The sequence below is a fragment of the Trichomycterus rosablanca genome, chromosome 20, assembly GCF_030014385.1.
Source record: "Trichomycterus rosablanca isolate fTriRos1 chromosome 20, fTriRos1.hap1, whole genome shotgun sequence".
Taxonomy (NCBI): domain Eukaryota; kingdom Metazoa; phylum Chordata; class Actinopteri; order Siluriformes; family Trichomycteridae; genus Trichomycterus; species Trichomycterus rosablanca.
This window is the reverse complement of record NC_086007.1, coordinates 4,571,336-4,590,679: the sequence shown is the minus strand read 5'-3', so window position 1 is coordinate 4,590,679 and position 19,344 is coordinate 4,571,336. Positions and strand designations below refer to the sequence as shown.

General features: G+C 40.0%; 1 protein-coding gene across 2 annotated transcripts in view; it reads left to right on the top strand.

The window, feature by feature from the left end:
- The window catches only part of nbeab (neurobeachin b), a 322,601-nt gene that overhangs the window by 248,345 nt on the left and 54,912 nt on the right, over positions 1-19,344 (top strand). For both annotated transcript variants that reach the window (XM_063016272.1, XM_063016273.1), the window contains 2 exons: positions 152-267; positions 7,869-7,981. In XM_063016272.1, the coding sequence (XP_062872342.1) occupies positions 152-267; positions 7,869-7,981 (229 nt within the window). The remainder of the gene's footprint in view (positions 1-151; positions 268-7,868; positions 7,982-19,344) is intronic.

Sequence of the window (19,344 nt, the reverse complement as noted above, 5' to 3'; positions counted from 1 at the left end):
CAGCATTGCGTGTGAAACGGCGTAACCATGTCTGTTTATTTTCTCTTGTTCTGTTTGTTCTGGTAGTTTTTCTATTTTTAAAACTCTTGTGTTTTGGAGCCAAAAGCAGGAAACGTTTAGCAGTGTGTAAGCAGTATGTGTGCTTTTGTAGGCGGATTTCCCTGGCCACACCACGACAGCTCTTCAAATCCTCCAACATGACCCAGCGCTGGCAGAGACGCGAGATCTCCAACTTTGAATACCTCATGTTCCTCAACACCATCGCAGGTGAATATTATTACACTGCTCATCAACCAGAATATTAATGTTTCTTAATAATGATCAAGTTAATGAGGCTAGGACTGAAATCATATATGGGTTGAGTAATGTTTTTATCATGACACAATGGTCAACTGGTCACACCAGATTTTTGTTTGCAAAATTCTGCACACAATAGTCGGACTTAGATTCAGTGGAAGCAGCTTTGCATTGCCGTGTTCCAGTGCAGAAGTTTACCTGTCAGTTTAGATTTTTTGAAATTTGCCCTGCAATTATTTAAGGACGTGAGGCAGACAAACCACAATGGTAGCTATTTTTCTGCTAAAATTTCCCAGGTTTAGCCAAACCCCATTCACTTTCACCACTGACATAAATTTAATTTAGTAATTTAGTGAAAGAAAGAAGTTTTGCACGGCCAACTGCAGATCTATGCAGATAAAAATAATTAAATTCCTTTATGCTTGACCCGAGAATTTACGTCTGCAACCAATAACAACCGCCCTGCTGTGTTTACATAATTATTATTATTGTTGTTTTGTTGTTGTTGTTGCAACACAGCTTGCTAATAGTGAATTCATACATAAAAGTTTGTGTCTTATTTAGACCCTAAAGTTCATTGTAACAGCGCTCAGGTAGCACAGCGGTAAAACACGCTAGCACACCAGAGCTGACATTTCGAATTCGTCTGTTCTGGGCTGGGCACTTACATGAACAACGATTGGCTGGTGTTAATACAGGGTGGGAGCCGGATAGAGACTCTTTATAACTGATGCAATTACGACCTCTGCTGGCTGATTGATGGCACCTGCACACAGTCTAGAGATAATGCGTTGATCAGGGGTGTGGCTCTCCGTACACAAAGCTGATCCGCATATGAACTCACCTCGTGCAGGTGAAAAGATGCAGTCGGCTACTGCACACGTGTCGGAGGGGGTGTGTGTCAGTCTCGCTCTCCTCAATCAGGGTGGGGATAGGCATCAGTAGAGAGGAAGCATAATGCAATCGGGTAATTGGATACGCAGAAAATGCATAAAACGTTTATTGTAGGACATAAAGCTTGTAAAACCAAATTAATGATTAAACTACAAATTAGAAATGACTAAGTCGTCACTGAATTACTAACTGAACCCCAGTGGTAAACCATTTCCAGCTCAAGTCTAAGTCTGACTGTGACCCAAGTGGCAAGTTCTGGTGTGACTGAGCCTTCAAAGTGTAAAACATGACCTCAACATCCTAGCATTTAGAGTCTCCTATATTTACACTAAAGGACAAAGGAAGACCATTAAATTAGCATTAGACTATTTTCCGTCTTTCTTCCACACTAATCTTTGGCACTTTGGTATCTGACTCTAGCCAGTAACGTTCTGGCAATCGCCAATCCCAGAATTACCTGCAAGCCTGTAGGATGGTAAAGCATGATTTATTACTTCAGAAAATGTGTTTCCACTGATCAGAATCCACTGCCTCAGCCAGTGCTTGGTTCTTTGCAGGATTAGCTTAGGCTTGTGTGCAGCTCTTTGGCCATGGAAACTCAGTTTGCAAAGCTCCTGACAAACAGCTGTTGTATTGATGTTGCATCGGAGGCAGTTTGGCTCTTAGTAGTTATTATTTCAACAGAATTCAACAGAAAACTGATTGTTTGATGTGCTATTGGCTTCAGTATTTTTGTTGTGCTGTTTTGTGAGCTTTGCTGCTCCTAGATGTTGCCAAAGCACAATAACAGCACTGACAGTTAGAAGTTAGCCCGGGTAGGCCAAAAATGTGACAAACTGTGTTTTAAGTGTGGTGGCATCCTATGAAAGTCACTCCCCAGTCTACTGCACATGTTTTCTATGGAGACGGCATGGCTGTATGATTGATTTTATCCAGCTGTTAGAATCATTTGTATTTCTGATCACATTAGATCCTTATGATCATGTGATCATGTTTTATTCTGTTGCCTAATATTGTATTGCAAAAGAGTTTCTTCTCATTACTCATTATTTATTCAGCACAGTGATGCTGTTGTCGGGTGTAAAATCTTCCCCCTTTGATTTGGCTAGCTGCTTCCCGTTCCCTCGTCGTATTTTTATAGCAACCCGAAGCTGCAGCACTTTCTTGATAATTAGTCGTACGAAGTGTGAAAGTGTGTGTCAGTGCAGTTGAAAGGTTTAGTTACTGGGTCTGTAATGTGAACCAACTCAACCCAGGAGCAAATCTCTTACACTTTTACACACACATTTCCTTTTGACACTGAAAAGTGTCATCCCGGCTCACGCTGCATACTCATGCATATTTATATTTAGCTCTCGAACCGGTCGGATACATTATTGTCAGCTAATTAGATGTAAGGCACGATGGGTACAGGGAGAAAATTCATTAAAATACCGGAGTGGTAATGACCATGGCTGACAGAGGTGTCAGCGAAGCCTGGCCACTCAGACAGACTCGAGAGGGGGGTGTTAATGCACAGACTCTCCTTTCCTAATTAAACACCGTTTCACTGTTATTAACATTCTCTGTCTGGGTCCAGCCCTGTCAGCTCGATTTTCCTCTTCTCTTCAAACCTGGAGGGAAACGGAGCCTTCATGTTCACCCTGACGAACAGAGGTCACCAAGATTTGGTCAGCATTAGTGCTGTGCTGTCTAGCAAAATGTCAGCAGGGCGAGTACACATCTTACATTGTTAAGGTCACTCGTTTCAAACATCAACCATCAACCTGCTATTTGAAAATACATACAAATGACCCGGAATTTCTGTATAAAGAAGAAAAAAAGGTGTAGGTGGACAGGAGTTAGTCACGGGCACTTCTGACTGGCTGCTTTATACACTGAAAGGTTTGATGAGTTGTGTGTGGTGACGTTTACTTCATCACTAGTATTAAAATGATCTGCAATTTGAGCCACAGTAATCCTTTTGTTTATAGATTTCAGACATTATCAGTGAGTCTTGTCCATCCAGTATCCTGCCAGTGGTTTGTGGCTTGTCCTTCCTCAGACCACTGTCTTCTGGTACTCATTACAACTACCTGCGAGCTGTTGGAGATACTTCAACCCAGTCGTGTGGCTATAACAATTTGACCCCTATCAAAATCAGTCAGGTCTTTATGCCACCCATGTCTCCTGTTTGCAACAACTAACTTACAATGCCCAACCTTTGGTGTATACACCAATCAGCCATAACATTAAAACCACCTCCTTGTTTCTACACTCACTGTCCATTTTATCAGCTCCACTTACCATATAGAAGCAATTTGTAGTTCTACAATTACTGACTGTAGTCCATCTGTTTCTCTGCATGCTTTGTTAGCCTGCTTTCATGCTGTTCCTCAATGGTCAGGACCCCCACAGGACCACCACAGAGCAGGTATTATTTAGGTGGTGGATGATTCTCAGCACTGCAGTGACACTGACATGGTGGTGGTGTGTTAGTGTGTGTTGTGCTGGTATGAATGGATCAAACACAGCAGCGCTAATAACATTTTTAAAAACCTCACTATCACTGCTGGACTGAGAATAGTCCATCAACCAAAAATATCCAGCCAACAGCGCCCCGTGTGCAGCGTCCTGTGACCACTGATGAAGGTCTAGAATATGACCAACTCAAACAGCAGCAATAGATGAGCGATCGTCTCTGACTTTACATCTACAAGGTGGACCAACTAGGTAGGAGTGTCTAATAGAGTGGACAGTGAGTGGACACGGTATTTAAAAACTCCATCAGCGCTGTTGTGTCTAATCCACTCATACCAGCACAACACACACTAACACACCACCACCATGTCAGTGTCACTGCAGTGCTGAGAATCATCCACCACCCAAATAATACCTGCTCTGTGGTGGTCCTGTGGGAGTCCTGACCATTGAGGAACAGCATGAAAGGGGGCTAACAAAGCATGCAGAGAAACAGATGGACTACAGTCAGTAATTGTAGAACTACAAAGTGCTCCTATATGGTAAGTGGAGCTGATAAAATGGACAGTGAGTGTAGAAACCAGGAGGTGGTTTTAATGTTATGGCTGATTGGTGTATTTCAATGTGAAATATGCAATTCATAATAGTGATTGTTTCTTACTCAGTGACACAAAACGTGACACAAACAGTGACACAAAATGTGAAGTCTGGTCCTTAATTAAGAGGAAGATGAATGAGAATCAGTAGTGTTAGGTCAGTAATTGGACCACATGCTGTCCCTAGTTTCTGTAACCTGCAACCACGATGGCAGAAATGGGACGCAGTCAACCAAAACCTCTTTTTTACCACATGTGCAACATTCAGCTGTCATACACCAATGCCATACATGCAAATAAAAACAAAATGCCAACAGTACCTCAACTGCCTCTCCTGTGTCCAGATCTAACCAAATACAGTAGAGCACACCTGAATTAAGGTAAAACAGGATATTTTGGATATGGATGCCGTTTTTAATTGAGCAGTTAGGTGTTTCAGCCACAAAAATTACTAATAAATTCCTAATAATCAATCACATAGCCATGCAATCTACATACAATGGTCATACTAAAGAGCTGAGTGACTTTAAACATCATTGTATAAGGTTTCCATGACTGAACAGCTGCACACAAGATATCTATACACAATGCCATGTATCGGCAGGAGTGGTGTAAATCATGCTGCCACTGGAATTTGCTGCACTAGAAATGTGTTCTCTATAGTGATAAGTCATGTTTTACTGTCTGACCATATGATGGACAAATCTGGATTGGTGAATGCATGGAAATATTTGCTGATGGTCTGGAGCTATTTCTCAGAGTTTGGGCTAATGTGTTAATGTCACAGCATCCAAAAACTATTTTAACACTTCCAACTTTGTGTCAACAATTTGCTGTTTTAACATAACAGTGTCTCTGTGCACAAAGCAAAGTCCATTAAAACATTTATTGACTTTGCTTTTATTTATCATAAATACTTCTTTGGTTTTTTCATATATTTGTGATGGTCATGTAGTCACATACAGTGTATCACAAAAGTGAGTACACCCCTCACATTTCTGCAAATATTTCATTATATCTTTTCATGGGACAACACTATAGACATGAAACTTGGATATAACTTAGAGTAGTCAGTGTACAGCTTGTATAGCAGTGTAGATTTACTGTCTTCTGAAAATAACTCAACACACAGCCATTAATGTCTAAATAGCTGGCAACATAAGTGAGTACACCCCACAGTGAACATGTCCAAATTGTGCCCAAATGTGTCGTTGTCCCTCCCTGGTGTCATGTGTCAAGGTCCCAGGTGTAAATGGGGAGCAGGGCTGTTAAATTTGGTGTTTTGGGTACAATTCTCTCATACTGGCCACTGGATATTCAACATGGCACCTCATGGCAAAGAACTTTCTGAGGATGTGAGAAATAGAATTGTTGCTCTCCACAAAGATGGCCTGGGCTATAAGAAGATTGCTAACACCCTGAAACTGAGCTACAGCATGGTGGCCAAGGTCATACAGCGGTTTTCCAGGACAGGTTCCACTCGGATCAGGCTTCACCAGGGTCGACCAAAGAAGTTGAGTCCACGTGTTCGGCATCATATCCAGAGGTTGGCTTTAAAAAATAGACACATGAGTGCTGCCAGCATTGCTGCAGAGGTTGAAGACGTGGGAGGTCAGCCTGTCAGTGCTCAGACCATACGCCGCACACTGCATCAACTCGGTCTGCATGGTCGTCATCCCAGAAGGAAGCTGACGCACAAGAAAGCCCGCAAACAGTTTGCTGAAGACAAGCAGTCCAAGAACATGGATTACTGGAATGCCCTGTGGTCTGATGAGACCAAGATAAACTTGTTTGGCTCAGATGGTGTCCAGCATGTGTGGCGGCGCCCTGGTGAGAAGTACCAAGACAACTGTATCTTGCCTACAGTCATGCATGGTGGTGGTAGCATCATGGTCTTGGGCTGCATGAGTGTTGCTGGCACTGGGGAGCTGCAGTTCATTGAGGGAAACATGAATTCCAACGTGTACTGTGACATTCTGAAACAGAGCATGATCCCCTCCCTTCGAAAACTGGGCCTCATGGAAGTTTTCCAACACGATAACGACCCCAAACACAACCTCCAAGATGACAACTGCCTTGCTGAGGAAGCTGAAGGTAAAGGTGATGGACTAAACCCAATTGAGCACCTGTGGCGCATCCTCAAGTGGAAGGTGGAGGAGTTCAAGGTGTCTAACATCCACCAGCTCCGTGATGTCATCATGGAGAAGTGGAAGAGGATTCCAGTAGCAACCTGTGCAGCTCTGGTGAATTCCATGCCCAGGAGGGTTAAGGCAGTGCTGGATAATAATGGTGGTCACACAAAATATTGACACTTTGGGCACAATTTGGACATGTTCACTGTGGGGTGTACTCACTTATGTTGCCAGCCATTTAGACATTAATGGCTGTGTGTTGAGTTATTTTCAGAAGACAGTAAATCTACACTGCTATACAAGTTGTACACTGACTACTCTAAGTTATATCCAAGTTTCATGTCTATAGTGTTGTCCCATGAAAAGATATAATGAAATATTTGCAGAAATGTGAGGGGTGTACTCACTTTTGTGATACACTGTACATGTGCTCACACAATGTACATATGTTGCACTTTAAATTGTTTTCACTGTGGAGGGAAATCTATGAGCCGACTGTTTAGTTCATTTAAATTGGATGCTAGTTGCGGTAGCTGGTGTATTTTTCACGTCTGTGATAAGTGTTAAATGTCACACCGAATGAAGACTTTTTCTTTTCCGAGGGAAATTAGAAAGGACTTGTGGAAACACTTTGGTAGAAGTGAATGATTTTACAGCTCTCTGCAGAGATAGTTTTCACCATCTGAAACTCATATTCTTGCGAGGTTGCCAAGAGAGTCTAGGAGAGCGAGAAAAATGGAAAACAAAAATATGAGAGAGAAAGAGAGAGAGAGAGAGAGAGGGAGAGAGATAATGGAGAGAGAAGTAATGCCACTAACAGTATTTCTTGGTACTGCTGCATATAAGTGCAATTTCTATTCATAGATGAGGTTTGATATTTACGATGCATTGTTTGTTTTGTCTTAAATCACTGCCGCTATTCAACTGTAACAAGTGTGATTTTCACAAACTTTAAAATAGAGGTTTCTATACTTCTTACAGTGGTTACATCCGATAATATTACACTTTTTAATAGTTTATTCTATCTATCTATCTATCTATCTATCTATCTATCTATCTATCTATCTATCTATCTATCTATCTATCTATCTATCTATCTATCTATCTATCTATCTATCTATCTATCTATCTGTCTGTCTGTCTGTCTGTATGTCTACCTACCTACATCCATCCATCCACCAATCTATCTATCTATCTATCTATCTATCTATCTATCTATCTATCTATCTATCTATCTATCTATCTATCTATCTATCTATCTATCTATCTATCTATCTATCTATCTATCTATCTCTGTACCACTATACACAGTTGTTAGTCATGTCTGACTTTTTTAACTATGGTATATCCCCAACAATCCTGTAAAATCTTCAAAGCCCAATTTATCTTACAACTTAATTATTAAAACAACATTAACTATTAAAAATCAATTTAAAAAACACTTCGTTTCTTCTTCTACTTCTCATTTCTCTGATCTTTTTCTTTCCAGGACGGACGTTTAATGACCTAAATCAGTATCCCATCTTTCCCTGGGTGCTCACCAACTACGAGTCAGAGGAACTGGACCTCACACTGCCTGCTAATTTCAGAGATCTATCCAAGGTACAAATGACACTGCTGTGTTAGACACTTATTTATCATTCCAATATAATTCCATTTAGTAACACGTAAGGCAAAGGTGCTGGATGGTTCCTCACATTTTATGTAATATATGGTGTTAAACAGATATAAATTTTCGCTAGATAGAAGATTTGTAGCTGTCCCTGGAATCTGTACAGCTCCATGTGTTCTTTATGAAGCAGAACACGTTCATTTCTGATCTTAAGCTGAATACAATGACATCAATAATTATTATTATATAGAAAAGTATGTAGGGTTCAAATTTTGTTGGCAACTTATTATCAAACGTGTATAGATCGTAAAAATGATCTGTGGACCAAAGAACACTTAATGTGATCTTAAATCATAAGTTCAGTGGCTCTTCAAACAAAAGCAGTCTTGTTTAATTCCAACTCAAACTGTCGTCGATCTTATTAATGACCTCTGCACATGAACTTATAAGCGTATGTTCTATAATTTCACTCCTTCTCTGAGTATGTGTGGCTGGATTCAGAACTTTTTCCTTTATTAATTTAAGATAAACCAGAGGCTTAACAAACCAGACTGTGTGGAGGTTAAATGTATGAAACTTCTGTACAGGAGCATTATTAAGCAAAGAAGAAGGTAAGCATTTATATATGGAATTATAGAATAAAGAACTTAATTATAGAACTTTTTAATAACTATTAAAATAGACATCTAATTTGCTGAATGTATGTTTCTTAATATACATTGATCAGCCATAACATTAAAACCACCTCCTTGTTTCTACACTCACTGACCATTTTATCAGCTCCACTTACCGTATAGAAGCACTTTGTAGTTCTACAATTACTGACTGTAGTCCATCTGTTTCTCTGCATGCTTTGTTAGCCCCCTTTCATGTTGTTCTTCAATGGTCAGGACTCTCCCAGGACCACCACAGAGCAGGTATTATTTAGGTGGTGGATGATTCTCAGCACTGCCGTGACACTGACATGGTGGTGGTGTGTTAGTGTGTGTTGTGCTGATATGAATAGATAAATCACAGCAATGCTGATGGAGTTTTTAAACACCTCACTGTCACTGTTGGACTGAGAATAGTCCACCAACCAAAAATATATCCAGCCAACAGCACCCCGTGGGCAGCGTCCTGTGACCACTGATGAAGGTCTAGAATATGACCAACTCAAACAGCAGCAATAGATGAGCGATCGTCTCTGACTTTACATCTACAAGGTGGACCAACTAGGTAGGAGTGTCTAATAGAGTGGACAGTGAGTGGACACGGTATTTAAAAACTCCATCAGCGCTGTTGTGTCTAATCCACTCATACCAGCACAACACACACTAACACACCACCACCATGTCAGTGTCACTGCAGTGCTGAGAATTATCCACCACCCAAATAATACCTGCTCTGTGGTGGTCCTGTGGGGGTCCTGACCATTGAAGAACAGAGTGAAAGGAGGTTAAAAAAGTATGTAGAGAAACAGATGAACTACAGTCAGTAATTGTAGAACTACAAAGTGCTTCTATACGGTAAGTGGAGCTGATAAAATGGACATTGAGTGTAGAAAACAGGAGGTGGTTTTAATGTTATGGCTGATCAGTGTACATATAAAGGAAAGACTGCATATCTGATAGAGAATTATTTTATTTTATGACATAAAAAAAAAGATTTGCTTTAAATGCTAAAAGCTGTTCTCAAAGTTCAGTCTAAAGCTGTAAATGTTATTAATTTTAACCTATGGGAGTAAGGCCTAGGGCAGCTGTAGCCTAGCAGTTAAGGTATTGCACTAGTAATCAAAAGGTCACTGGTTCAAGCCTCACCACTTCCAGACTGTCACTGTTGGGCCCTTTAGCAAGGGCCTTAACCCTCAGTTGCTTAGATAATATACTGTCACAGTACTGTAAGTTGCTTTGGATAAAAGCGTCTGCTAAATGTTGAAAATGTAAATGAAAATGTATTAGTATACCCTGTAATCTAATCTAGCTGGAATTTGGAAAGATGCTCGCTGATTCCCTGACAGTGTGAATATATTTGCTTATGAAACCCACACGGGTACCAGGTGGGCTGATGAGACACCCCTGGCCTGAGCCGGACACTGATGCATTGTAATGTATGCATGTGATGCTTGCTGCATGCTGAGCAGAGCTGGAGAGCTCCTGGTGCTTGTCCTTGTCCAGCTACCTCCAAAATGGAGTCCCCATAACTCCAGAAGTTCATTGTTGGTGGAGCAGATTCATCTCAGCCTATCGAACACTTACAATTAGAACATTTGCAATTAATAATAATAACAAAACAAGATCTGTATTTAAATTTTCAACAGCAATAACAATGCAGATTCATAATAACACATTTCCCCGGTGCAGGTAATAATGTCTGCTGTCACTTCGTAGCTTTTCTTTTCTTGCTTTCATAAAAAGTTCAACTAGAGACAACTCATCTAATTTCCTGTCAGATCCACGCAAAAGCAGTTGAATAATGCCCCAGGAAAGTTGTAGTGTCGGACATCTATGCAAACGCTGAACATTAGCATGCACCAATTAACAGCTGTGATCCAGGCACGTTCTCTTCTCTACCAGCTAGACGTCCATCAACTGGAAATGATCATTCAATTCTAATAAATCTGTCCTGCACTTGAACTGCACTGTCACGCAGAACTGAGCTGCTTTTATCCTCAGGCCTAAAACAGTCTGACTTATTTTGGGTTCGTAGTCGTTTTTCCAAACCAGATGATTGCAGGTATGTGTTGTAGGCGTGGTGGAGACAGGAATTAATTAAGCATGAATTAGGACATTTCAGTGGCACAATGCAGCGTATCACACGGGTCCTGCAGGGCATTCTCACAACTCTGACTGGCAGCTGATTCCTGCTGGGTGAGTTTTGTAAGCCTGGGTTATGGCACTTGGTATAAACGTCTCGTGAGAATGGAAGATAAAACATTACAATAGAAGGTGAAACTGTGTGATCGGGCAGCACCCCGTGTTTTCCTGGGCTGATGTTTGCATGAAGCAATGTTAATATTGTCTATTAACCTGCTTTTAATAAACCTAAAAAGTATCATTAAAAGTATATAATAATATGTGACTTCACCAGTTCTAACCATTCTCACTGTTCATGGTAAAACATGGTAAAATACAGTATTAAATAGAAACGATCATTATACCAACGATCAATTATAATTGTGGGTATGCTTAGCTCTGTCAGACATTGGACGAATTTGCTTTATTAAGGAAATAATTTTCACAATAATAATAATAATAATTCTTTTTATTAGGATTTTAACGTCATGTTTTACACATTTTGGTTACATTCATGACAGGAACAGTAGTTACACAGTCATGGACAATTTGTTATCTCCAATTCACCTCACTTGCATGTCTTTGGACTGTGGGAGGAATCCGGAGCTCCCGGAGAAAACCCACGCAGACACAGGGAGAACATGCAAACTACACAGAAAGGACCTGGACCTCTCCACGTGGGAATCAAACCCAGGACCTTCTTGCTGTGAGGTGATAGTGCTACCCACTGAGCCACCCAATAATAATAATAATAACAATAATAATAATAATAATAATAATAGGGAATGTAGGTGATATAGCAGAAAAAAAAAAGATTCAAAAGCCAGTTCACAGATTGACTGAAAAGAAACAGAAATGATGTTTTGGAGTGACCTAGACAAAACCTTGTCACCAGCTTTTTAAGATTTCGGCCTACTTTGGGATTTCCTAAATCACAAATGTGGGCAAAAACACATGGTGCAGTCAAAACATACTGTAGGTGCATGTGTGAATCAATTTATTGATGTAATTAATCAAACAGGGCAGCACGTTGGCTCAATAATGAGCACTGTCGCCTCACAGCAAGAAGGTCCTGGGTTTGATTCCCAGCTGGAGCAGCCCGGTTCCTTTCTGTGTTGAGTTGGCATGTTCTTCCCGTATCTGTGTGGGTTTACTCCCACAGTCCAAAGACCTGCAGTCAGGTTTATTGGAGATACTAAGTTACTAAGTGTGTGTGTGTCTTATGAAGGACTGGTGACCTGTCTGGGGTGTTTTCTCCCTGTTGTTGGACTTGGACCCCCGCAGCCCTGAGTAGGATATAGTGGTAAATAAATGAATGAATCAATGAATAATAATTTTTTATTTAATGTGTAAATTGAAATATAGATTTCAAACATAGGTTTAAGCATGTTTAGCTTTTAGTTTAATTAAGGTTTATAAGTCTATACCAATTTACCAATTTAAGCCAATATTTAAATATTCGCTGGAGACCAGTCTAGTGAACAGACTTTTATTTAAAGACTTTGTGACTACCAGACTATGTAGGCATGATTGCATCCTTTAATATCTAAAGATAACGTGTGTCTCCAAAATTTCATTTCTCTTTGTTTTTATTTTAAAACTTTATCAAGCATCATCTATCAAAGCATAGAAACGACCATTTTCCATCTAGAAAGCTGCATTCTGGCTAATCTGAAGAAAGCTTGAAAAATGCATCCCTGTATACTTTCATCTAATGCTGGAGTCTGTTTGAGAGAAGCATCTGCTTTGTTTTGACTCTGTGGAGCGTGATTAGATCAGACCGAAGCTATACGTTGCTCACTTGCTGGCTGACTAGCCCAGAAGAAACAGGCGCGCTTTCCCCTGACAGACGCTGCCATCCCGTTGCACCCTAATGTAATTTCCTCTGAAATATGAAATGCTGGATGCCAGTCTCCAGGGAGAAGCGGTACAGATAGAACCGGCTAAATGCACTCTCCTGCTTTCTAATCTTCACATCGCTGGCTTTCTTAGCTTTATCCCTTAATCTCAGGCTTCAGCAAGTAGTGCTGATTATTCTACAAGATAGTGACTGGTTCTTCAGTATGGAAGTACGTGATTAGTCAGAGATTTTGGAAGGTTTATTTTTGCTGACGGTTAATGTCTATATAGGTTAAGAAGCCTGCAGATTGGAAATTCTTTATGTAATGAAGTTGTTTTTGGTTCATGTTAGTTCATCAGGGTAATATGTAAAGTTATATTTAGTTATATAAAATTAATTTTAAAAATAAAAACATTCAGACCTAAATAAAAACCTCTAGTCCACTGTTCTTAAGTCAGTATTCTAGAAGTGGATATAAAAACTTTGGGTTTGATAATGTAAGTCAACTCTTCTAAACTATTTCTCTGCTTGAGTAATGAAGTATATACTGTATATAGACCTTCTAGACCTTCATCAGTGGTCACACGACGCTGCCCACAGGGCGCTGTTGGCTGGATATTTTTGGTTGGTGGACTATTCTCAGTCATTATATATATACAGTGTATCACAAAAGTGAGTACACCCCTCACATTTCTGCAGATATTTAATTATATCTTTTCATGGGACAACACTGACAAAATGACACTTTGACACAATGAAAAGTAGTCTGTGTGCAGCTTATATAACAGTGTACATTTATTATTCCCTCAAAATAACTCAATATACAGCCATTAATGTCTAAACCACCGGCAACAAAAGTGAGTACACCCCTTAGTGAAAGTTCCTGAAGTGTCAATATTTTGTGTGGCCACCATTATTTCCCAGAACTGCCTTAACTCTCCTGGGCATGGAGTTTACCAGAGCTTCACAGGTTGCCACTGGAATGCTTTTCCACTCCTCCATGACGACATCACGGAGCTGGTGGATATTCGAGACTTTGCGCTCCTCCACCTTCCGCTTGAGGATGCCCCAAAGATGTTCTATTCGGTTTAGGTCTGGAGACATGCTTGGCCAGTCCATCACCTTTACCTTCAGCCTCTTCAATAAAGCAGTGGTCGTCTTAGAGGTGTGTTTGGGGTCATTATCATGCTGGAACACTGCCCTGCAACCCAGTTTTTGGAGGGAGGGGATCATGCTCTGCTTCAGTATTTCACAGTACATATTGGAGTTCATGTGTCCCTCAATGAAATGTAACTCCCCAACACCTGCTGCACTCATGCAGCCCCAGACCATGGCATTCCCACCACCATGCTTGACTGTAGGCATGACACACTTATCTTTGTACTCCTCACCTGATTGCCACCACACATGCTTGAGACCATCTGAACCAAACAAATTAATCTTGGTCTCATCAGACCATAGGACATGGTTCCAGTAATCCATGTCCTTTGTTGACATGTCTTCAGCAAACTGTTTGCGGGCTTTCTTGTGTAGAGACTTCAGAAGAGGCTTCCTTCTGGGGTGACAGCCATGCAGACCAATTTGATGTAGTGTGCGGCGTATGGTCTGAGCACTGACAGGCTGACCCCCCACCTTTTCAATCTCTGCAGCAATGCTGACAGCACTCCTGCGCCTATTTTTTAAAGACAGCAGTTGGATGTGACGCTGAGCACGTGCACTCAGCTTCTTTGGACGACCAACGCGAGGTCTGTTCTGAGTGGACCCTGCTCCTTTAAAACGCTGGATGATCTTGGCCACTGTGCTGCAGCTCAGTTTCAGGGTGTTGGCAATCTTCTTGTAGCCTTGGCCATCTTCATGTAGCGCAACAATTCGTCTTTTAAGATCCTCAGAGAGTTCTTTGCCATGAGGTGCCATGTTGGAACTTTCAGTGACCAGTATGAGAGAGTGTGAGAGCTGTACTACTAAATTGAACACACCTGCTCCCTATGCACACCAGAGACCTAGTAACACTAACAAATCACATGACATTTTGGAGGGAAAATGACAAGCAGTGCTCAATTTGGACATTTAGGGGTGTAGTCTCTTAGGGGTGTACTCACTTTTGTTGCCGGTGGTTTAGACATTAATGGCTGTATATTGAGTTATTTTGAGGGAAGAATAAATTTACACTGTTATATAAGCTGCGCACAGACTACTTTTCATTGTGTCAAAGTGTCATTTTGTCAGTGTTGTCCCATGAAAAGATATACTTAAATATCTGCAGAAATGTGAGGGGTGTACTCACTTTTGTGATACACTGTATATATAATACAGAGTAATATAGTAATGAAGTCAGACTTATCCATTGTTTTGTGTATGAAAAGTATGCTTGTTTATACACTGGGTGGAGTAGCAGGGTTCAAATCCCCAGTTGGTTGGCATCTACAGACATACAGACATGATTGGCGTTGTTTGGTTGTCCGAGGCCCGTGATGGATTAGTGTTCTGTCTAGGTGTGTTACTGCATTTGGCTCAGTGATTGCGGGGAAACCGGGCCCACCACAACCCTGATCAGGATGAAGTGGTGGTAAAACATTAGTTTGTTGGTGGCTAGCAAATTAGATAACTTAGCAACAGTGAAAATGAACAAGCTTTACAGCATAAATATAAATGATACTATTAAAAAAATTTATAATATAAAAACATTTATTCATGTATCATGTTTATCTTAAATCCTAATATAATTAAAGTTATTTTTATATTTTGAAATAAATAAATTCTTTTTTACTAATTAAAACAAAAAAGGATGTTTGTGGGTATCTCACTCACTGTCTTAACCGCTTTTCCAATCCACCCATTTACCTACAAGGTAATTCAGTGTCTTCAATTAACCTGACTGCATGTTTTTGGACTGTGGGTGGAAACCGGAGCTCCCGGAGGAAACCCACGCAGACACGGGGAGAACATGCCCACACTCCACACAGAAAGGACCCGAACCGCCCCGCCTGGGGATCGAACCCAGGACCTTCTTGCTGTGAGGCGACAGTGCTACCCACTGAGCCACCGTGCTGCCCCTGTTTGTGGGTATCTGTGTAATGAAATCGGAAACACACCCATTTGCATAAAATGAAACTTTAATCAAATCTGTTGTGTTTGCCTCTGTCCACTCTGTGTTGCCCACAGTTGCTTCTGTTCCTGCCATAATCAAATCCATTTCCAGCTTTTTCATTACAAATTTCAACAGCTAAAAACAGTATTTAATGTATTTTAGAGAATACTAAAACATTTTCATTTTCATTAACACAAAGCAAAGGTGAATGTAGCTGTGACTCTGGCTTGTTATACTTCAGTCATTATTATCAGACGATACACACACATCATTAACATCAACTACATCCGTACACTGGGATTTTTATTTATCTAATAGCTTTTAAAACACATCGAGTTAGATCAAGCACTCCTCCCTGAGATGTAGATTTTAAAGCGCTGAAGGTACACTTAGACATTTTTATAGGCCTTTCAATCTTAAAGCTTTCACTTAAATGGATTTTTAATCATCTGCTAATGAGCTTTAGCTTGTTCCCATTCCATCCCACACTGGATGTTGTATCATTAGCATCTGAATAGGTTTAGCTTAATGAGGTCAGTAGGGATGAAATGAAAAAGGTGATATGTTTGTTTATCAAAAGTCTATTAAATATTAAAAGGATTTATTTTACCACCTACTTTTCTTACCTCATTTCTGTAATTTAGGTCTGTTATTCAAATACATTGCTGCATTGTGTTGCCCACAGGACTGACTTTTAACCAGTGTAGCAGTGTAGTGGTTTTTAAAAGGTTTTATTATGGTTTATATTATAGTTTATTCTATAATACATGCAAAATGATATAGAAAATGTATATGATATTATATAAATACAAGTATCTTTAATGATTTCCCCAACTGTTCTGGACTTTTCTGCACAGTTTGCATAATTTTTATAAGGCTGAGGTCAGAACATTGAAAATATCTTTCCAAAGTTTAGTGGTCATCTGAAAACATGTTTAATGTCTGTTTTGGGTCAGTGTGAAGCTATAACCTCTAACTGCCTCCAAAATTTAAAAAATGTTAAGGTAATCTTGACCACAATGCTCCCATTGCACTGTGTCCATTGTGGACAGTGTTGTTGGGTTGGAATTTAAACCAAACATCAGCATGGGTGCAGTAAAACTAGTACCAATACTAATATTATTTATATAGACACAGAGGAGCCACAAGCTATATTTAATGACTATCACCAGAAAGTTGTTGTGTGTTTATTTTTAAGTGTATATTTTAATAGGAGTCTTTCTTTCTTTCGTCCTCTTAATGACCCATAGAAGTATGGATTCCAATCAATTAGTCCTAGAAAAGGGGTGTTTGCAGAAATGCCCAAGCTGTCATAAAGTGTATGTACATTTTGACCACAAAAAATATTTACAATCTACTTTTTTTTTATGCACATCAATTTAAAGACCTAAGACTGTCAGTTATTATTTCAAGATTTGTAGGTGATCAATAACCAAAAAAAAAGAATCAAAAAGAAAAAGAGGGTATTAAAATTTTAATCATTGTTAAATAATTGTGAGGTCAGTTATAAGCTCAATCATTTTCCCACTGTCAGTTGTCTGGTACTCTCAGGTCCCACTAGAGTCTTGCAGTAATGCAGCTCTCTACCTCATTCCAGTACACGTCCTTGGCTGCCGTTAGAGTGGTGGGGGGCAAAAGATATTTTTACTAAGTACTCCAGCATACTCACTTCACTCCCACTGGAAAACATGTTGAAGTTTTTTTTTGCTCCACATGGCTTTAGGTTCTCTCACAGCCCAGCTGAATTTGGCAACTGCTGATTTTCATGCCAAACTATATTTTCCCAGTTAAGTGGGTCTTATGCTTCCAACGATCTGGACTTCTCTTGCATTTCAACTGGTTCCATTAAAAAGCTTTTTACAGAGTGCTAGACTTCCTGCGGCTGGCTGCCCTATCAAATCCGGGCTTGGCTATCACATGGCAGGTCATTATCAGCCCATTAATCTCAGCAGATCTCCATAAACTCCTCTTACGTTCAGGCTAGTCATGCTAGCGCTGGTGAGGATGATCATTAAAAAGAAAGGAAGAAAGAGGGAGAAAAGGGGAATGATGGGATGTGATGGTGGGAGGAGGAGGAAGAGGTGGAAAGTTTTTGTGAGAAAGGTTCAGTGTTGAAGCATTTTGATGAAGCCCTGAGAGACAGTGTTAAATAAAATGTGTAACTGGGTGTTATATTAAATATACGACAACGTTTTCATGGAAAAGAGGAATGTAATATCATGATTCATACTTTAAAAAACATGTACATTTATTAAAGCATGATCTCATCTGATCTGAATGGTCTACAAGAGTCCCAGCATGCAATGGTATCCAATAGCACAAGCAGCCTCTTCAATTATTATTATTGTCATTATTAGTTTTATTATTATTATTTTATCTATTTCAGTAGATAGGCACACATTTACTACAGATTACACTAAATGGTCAAAAACATTGACATGTGGACACGTAATCACATCCAGATGTGCTTGATAATTGCTACATTGCAACACCACAGTAGCATTATTAATCCAGGTGGGCACTAATGTTGGACAGTACGGCCTGGTTTGGCATTATATTTTTATCTCACAGGTGCTTGAGGGGTTGGTGTCAGGTCTGTCAGGTTCTTTAATGCCAAACTTGGTTAACCATTTCATTAGAACCTCATATTAGAAACATGAAAAGTTTTCCGTGTTGTTGTGAACACACAGTTCTCCAGAATGTATCTGGTTGTTGTACCATTAATATTTTCTTTAACTGGAATTAAGTAAATCAACCCAAAACATCAAGAACATCTTAACATTATTATTGGTACTCAACCAAATTTACAATTAACACATTGGCATTTTAGTGAGATAAAAAAGTGATCACACAATACATCAGTTTTTTTTTTATTTCTTTGCTCTTTTAAATCATACTGATGACGTAACTTTTTGATACTGTTTACTACCCCAGACTGAAGTCTGTAGGTTTCATGAGGACTCTTATTGTCCTCATTTAGTAGCTAGAAGCTCCACCTCATGTCACTCCTTTTTAAAATGACTAATTAAAGATTCCCTTCATTCTAATTCATGAACAAAGAACCTACACAGTCCTGCTCCTGAGAACCCGCCGACTATCGATCATCCCTCAGAACTTGCTCTCTCACACTTCCTGACAATCAGTATATTAATATTGACTGGCCACATTTTAGATGCTTTACCTGCTACCAAAGGTGACTGAAAATCCTTAGGAAGCCATTCGTCCTGCCCTAAAGGATATTTAATGGAGAATTTACAGGCTCTGTATTGCACAACTCTGGAGAAAATAAATCAGAACGCTGCAGTGTGACAGCACCCAGCCGGGCGTTTTTCTAAATCAAGTCTTACTTCACTTTCGTTTGGGAAGGGGTGGGGGGGGACGGGGGTGGGGGGGGGGGACTACTGGAAGGGTAAACAAGCCACTTCTGTTTTCTTGTTTTTAACTGAATATACTTTCACTTCACGTATCATGTGCGTTGACTTGGTACCAATCATTTTATATAAACCAGTATTTTCTGGATAAAGAATATAAAGATGCAGACCAGAATCATGCATTGTGGTGACCCATAATCCGGGATAAATGATAGATTTATAAGTAAAAAATTACTATTATATCCATTCACCTGTGGTCAGTGGTAGTCTAGTGGGTAGA